The 6,009-nt window shown below is 46.3% G+C and overlaps 1 protein-coding gene across 1 annotated transcript in view; it reads left to right on the top strand.

The window, feature by feature from the left end:
- Positions 1-369: 369 nt before the first annotated feature.
- The window catches only part of LOC149433842 (natural cytotoxicity triggering receptor 3 ligand 1-like), a gene marked incomplete at its 3' end in the record, with an annotated part of 50,230 nt that continues 44,590 nt past the window's right edge, over positions 370-6,009 (top strand). Inside the window, exon 1 of the mRNA XM_089664372.1 lies at positions 370-461. Within this exon, the coding sequence (XP_089520498.1) occupies positions 370-461 (92 nt within the window). The remainder of the gene's footprint in view (positions 462-6,009) is intronic.

Raw genomic sequence — 6,009 nt, 5'->3', positions numbered from 1 at the left:
GCTCCCAGATGGACAGACCACTCGGCTTATTGTGGAGGCCGATTTTTATAGTCTTCAAACAGAGCCTGCTGCCAGCCGCTGCCCATCGCCTATGCCAGTTTCTTCAGGAAATACTCCATCTGAAAAGAGACATCGAATATTGAAAGCAGTTCTAAAAGGGTTTTCAAATGCCTCACTACCGGCATCTGCTCACCACCATCCCTGAACACTTACCTGGCTCTGGTGCCATCCTGCCTGCAGCGCAGCTCCCCTCACTTCCTGCTTTTACAGGAGGTACTGAGGGCAGCAGGGACCATATGTTCCCGCTACTGTCAGTCAAATCCTGCGAGGAGGGAGTGGGGGCGTGGTCAAGCTGGGCTGTGTGTCTATATGGATGCACACAGCCCGGCTCATGAGGTCCTTAGCACAGGACTTGATAAGGAGGAGCATACAGCGGCGGCGGGGGACTTCCAGAGGAGGAGGTAAGGGACCTCACAGACTAGGTAAGTATTGTGCCTTTTTTATTCCTTTAGCATATCTATATTGGACCCGGCATCAGATTTATGTGTTTGTGATAAATGTAAAATGCTGCGTGATGTGTCCATTATTTCCTCGTCCTAAGATCAACACTCTCCCCGTGACAACGACTTCATCGACTTTTTGGTGGAGCCATCGAAGTTCAAGCCAAGCTAAGGCAAGCCCTCTTCTTCAGACCATCTGACGAGTTTCAAGGGACAAGCCCTCTTCTGAACAGCTGACAGGTTTCAAGGGACAAGACCTCTTCTTCAGACCATCTGACACATTTCAAGGGACAAGCCCTCTTCTTCAGACCATCTGACAGGTTTCAAGGGACAAGCCCTCTTCTTCAGACCATCTGACACGTTTCCAGGGACAAGCCCTCTTCTGAACAGCTGACAGGTTTCAAGGGACAAGCCCTCTTCTTCAGACCATCTGACACGTTTCAAGGGACAAGCCCTCTTCTTCCGACCATCTGACATGTTTCAAGGGACAAGCCCTCTTCTTCAGACCATCTGACGAGTTTCAAGGGACAAGCCCTCTTCTTCAGACCATCTGACAGGTTTCAAGGGACAAGCCCTCTTCTTCAGACCATCTGACACGTTTCAAGGGACAAGCCCTCTTTTTACAGAGCAGATGACAAGTTTCAAGGGACAAACCCTCTTCTTCAGTGCTCTGAGAAAGAGGGTCTATCCCTTTAAATGGGTCAGCTGGCAAGTCTGCCACCGATTCTTGTAGCCATTGGCTGTTAGCTCTGGAAAGCCTCCAAAGAAGGAAGAAGAACCATTCACCATATTAAAAGCCTCGTAACAATTCACTGTGTCATCCAAACTGACCACTCCATCTAAGGTACAGACCCGTCTAAGGTACAGATCTATCTAAGGTACAAACCCCTCTAAGGTACAGACCCCTCTAAGGTACAGACCCCTCTAAGGTACAGACCCCTCTAACGCATCTCACTTGGTCAGGAGCTTACCCATGATGGAAGTCACTACTCTATGAGTCCTTGACCAAGTGAAATGCACTAGAGGGTCTCCCCTCCTGCCCACCCCTTGTCCCAGCCCTGATTACATCCACATCAATACTTTATAATACCAATACCAGTGAGATTATCCTACGGGTCCAGCACTACTTTTCCACTTTCCTCTACTATTTATATTGGATTGATATGGGGAAGCCCTTATGTTTTTTCTTTGTTCTCAACAACTTTTTGGGATGTAGGTGCGCCGTGCGTAACAATATTTATAATGGTTTTGCATAGAGCAGCCCCGAGCCTCCTCTTCTCGTGTCCCCCCGCTGACTCTCCTGGCTCCTCCCCACTGCTGATTGCCCCCATAGCAAGCTGCTTGCTATAGGACTTCTTGTGCATGCTCACTCCTGAGCTGGCTCAATGTGTCCATAGACACACAGAGCGCTGCTCAGCCCCCTCCTCACTGGCTGTGATTGACAGTTATGGGAGCCAATGGCTGAGGAGAGAACCGAGGGAGCCACTGCTCTCGTGCACATTGCTGGATCGAGATCAGGCTCAGGTTGGGGGCATAGAAAGCACGAAGGTAAAAAAACCTTCAGCCTTTGCAACCATTTTAAATTAACCAGACCAAAAACCAGTGGGAAATTCCTCATAATTGTGCAACAGATACGGCCAGAGACATGACCACAAATTGTAAAAACGAGAGGTGACTAAAGACGTCGGCGAGAGGGGAAAGTGCTGCTTCAGCATTTGTCAATGAAGGCCATTTCCTCCCAGATGTTGTGGATTCTTCAGCAGACAGATCTCATGATGAAGACCACACGGGTCCTTCCTCTCCTTCCCTTCCGTAATTTACAGAATAGAGCAAAAGTATCGTCCGAGGCCGGAGAACGGCTCAGATTGTGTCTAAGGAGTGAAAGCACTAGAGTCAACCTGCAGACAATGTAACAAGTTCCTTTACCTGTGGTCAGGTATGATACCTGGTACACACACTAAAGGACCCCACCATCAACAGCTATTGATATAAATACTACCAAAGATAGACATACAAACATTCTAAAAAGAAAAAAAGACCCTTGTTCCATTATTGCACCACCATTATTATTCCACCATTATTGTTTCCTATAGTAAAAGATTCCGGGAGTCTCACTTAAAGTGGAACTTTAGTCAGGAACTTAGGTGCTGCTAGATCACTTCAGGCTGGCCCCTTATGCAGATATAAAACATTACAAACAAGTGCCTATACTGTTTAAAATCCAGTAATACACTGCCTCACCCTGCTCTGCACATGCTCAGTTGCTCTCTATTCTCGGCACTGTGCCTAAAATCAAAGCCACTAGAGGCCAACCAGCTGACAGCATTAAAGGACAAGTTCACCTTTGAGAACTTGCTACATGGTTGAACTGGATCTGGGGCGAACTGACCATTTGGGAACTCAGGCACCGCCTGAGGGCCCGGGGTCAGAAGGGGGCCCCATGAGATGCCCCTGGTACCTTTCATAGGCTTTTTTGGGTGTGGTTTGAGTGTGGGCGAGGACACAGGGGCCCCATGATCCCCTATTGCCTGGGGGCCCAATGAGTTGTCAGTCCGCTCTTGGATGGACTTTGTCTTTTTTCAGCCAGAGTAACTATGTAACTATATACAGTTATGTTCAAAATAATAGCAGAGTGTTGAAAAAAAAGTGACTAAAGCTCAAAATCCTTCTAATAGCTTTTATTTCCATCCACACAAATGCATTGGGAACACGACACATTCTATTCCAAATCACAACATGAAGAAAAATACATCAAATTTGTGTTGTTCCTCTAAAAAAATTGAAGAAAAGTGAATATTAGACGGTTCAAAAAAAAAAAATCGCAGTGTTTGTATTCTTCTTTACAAACTCAAACATTCACTATATAAACTGAGAAATGTTTGAAGATTTTGCTTTCCTTTGAATGACTTCATGAATATTTGGTTGTAGTCGCACTGTTTCTGAGAACTGCTGTACATCTGTGTTGCATGGAGTCACCCAACTTCTGGCCCCTGTGATCAGGTATTCCAGCCCAGGATGATTGGACCACATTCCACAGTTCTTCTCTATTTCTTGGTTTTGCCTCAGAAACGGCATTTTTTATGTCACCCCACAAGTTTTCTATTGGATGAAGATCCGGGGATTGGGCTGGCCACTCCATAACGTCCATCTTGTTGGTCTGGAACCAAGATGTTGCACATTTACTGGTGTGTTTGGGGTCGTTGTCTTGTTGGAACACCCATTTCAAGGGCATTTCCTCTTCAGCATAAGGCAGCATGACCTCTTCAAGTATTCTGATGTATTCAGACTGATCCATGATCCCTGGTATGCGATAAATAGGCCCAACACCGTAGTATGAGAAACATCCCCATATCATGATGCTTGCACCACCATGCTTCACGGTCTTCACAGTGTACTGTGGCTTGAATTCAGTGTTTGGGGGTCGTCTGACAAACTGTCTCCGCCCACTAGACCCAAAAAGAACAATCTTACTTTCATCAGTCCACAAAATGTTGCGCCATTTCTCTTTAGGCCGGTCAATGTGCTCTTTGGCAGATTGTAACCTCTTCAGCACGTCTTTTCTCCAACAGTGGGACTTTGCGGGGACTTCTTGCAGATAGCTTGGCTTCACATCGGCGTCTTCTAATTGTAACAGTCCTAACAGGGAACGTCACACCTTCTTTCATCTTCCTGGAGCCGATTGTTGGCTGAGTCCTCACAGGGAACGTCACACCTTCTTTCATCTTCCTGGAGCTGATTGTTGGCTGAGTCCGCGCCATGTTGGCTATTCTTCTATCCATTCCAATGGTAGTTTTTCGGTTTCTTCCACGTCTTTCAGGTTTTGGTTGCCATTTTAAAGCATTTGCCATCATTTTAGCTGAGCAGCCGATCATTTTCTGCACTTCTTTATATGTTTTCCCCTCTCCAATCAACTTTTTAATCAAGGTACGCTGTTCTTCTGAACAATGTCTGGGGCACCCATTTTCCTCAGAATTTCAGAGAGAAATGCACTGTAACCAGCATGTCCAACATTTGCTGCCTTCTTTCCTTAAATAAGGGCAATAATTGCCACCTGTTTATCAAAGAATGAATGACCTCACTAATAGAACTCCACACGGCTATTATTTTGAACACGCCCCTTTCAATGAGTGATTCAATGACACAGAATCAGCAGCATGCATGTCATGACTGTTGGGTCTGTTGGATTTCTATTACTCTACTACACCTGCTAGGAAATTATCTGCCATGTAGAAATATCATTTCCACCAAAAACAGTGATTGATCCAGTTAGTGATGTCTGACGGCTATTATTTTGAACACAATTGTGTACTCCATTACTGGTCCAGTTTACCCGAAATAATTTTGCAGCACGTGTAAAAATGCTGTATGGAGCAGCCTCTGTATGAAATCATAAACTGCGTTTTAGAGGCTGATTGGTGATAATAATGTAAAGTACCGAGAGGAACTCCTGTAATTTTGAAAAAGAACTCCAAGGCAACTTGGCTGTTTTCAGTCTCCAATACATAAAGGCCATATGCAGAACTGCTATAGGAAAAGGTGCCACACTTTGCAGGAAGCAGGTTTTCATGATATCACCCACTGTAACTGCATATCCTATCCAAGTGAAGGGACACTGCTCAACTGACCCCAAGAGTCCAATGTTGAGGAATGGCCTGGTCATGTCCGCTGACGTGTTTCGCTCTGCCCAACAGGACTTGGTCACAGAGGTCACAGAGGTGACCGAGCCCCAGTGGGCGAGGTAAAATGTGTCAGTGGGCGTGGCAAGAATGCCACCTGAGGCCATTCCTCAACATTGGACTCCTGGGGCTGACTGAGTAGCATCCATCCCTTCACTTATATTGGCTGACACTGGAATCGCTCGGACTCATGCCCCCCTCTTCTCACTTCCCGGTGGGGTGATCTTTTCCCTTCCATCCACAGCTTGGAGCGGCACCATAAGGTATACTTTTCACTATGCATATCCTATCCGGTGTTGATGTCTTCGCAGGGTGTTGGTGGCACTTCTGCCACCTTCAGTCTCATCCATTTAGAAGCAAAAACCCCCCACTGATCATAATATTATCTCACACTCTGGCAGTAAGTCAGCGCTGACGATGTGCTGTTGTGAATAGCAGTTTTAACCCCTCGCCTACAGGACACTTCTACCCCCTTCCTGCCTACAGGACACTTCTACCCCCTTCCTGCCTACAGGGCACTTCTACCCCCTTCCTGCCTACCGGGCACTTCTACCCCCTTCCTGCCTACAGGGCATGTCTACCCCCTTCCTGCCCCCCCCCCCCGGCACTTCTACCCCCTTCCTGCCTACCGGGCACTTATACCCCCTTCCTGCCCAGGCCAATTTCCAGCTTTCAGCGCTATCACACTTTGAATGACAATTGCGCGGTTTTCATTTTTTTGAGACAGATAGAGCTTTATTTTGGTGGTATTTAATAAACTCTGGGTTTTTTTATTTTTTGCTAAACAAACCAAAAACCACTGAAAATGTAAAAAAAAAAGTTTTTTCTTAGTT

This window comes from Staurois parvus, unplaced genomic scaffold (assembly GCF_062004578.1).
Source record: "Staurois parvus isolate SC_StPar_1 unplaced genomic scaffold, SC_StPar_1.0 ptg001902l, whole genome shotgun sequence".
Lineage (NCBI taxonomy): Eukaryota > Metazoa > Chordata > Amphibia > Anura > Ranidae > Staurois > Staurois parvus.
The sequence above is the reverse complement of the archived record's forward strand: the minus strand, read 5'-3'. Positions and strand labels throughout refer to the sequence as shown.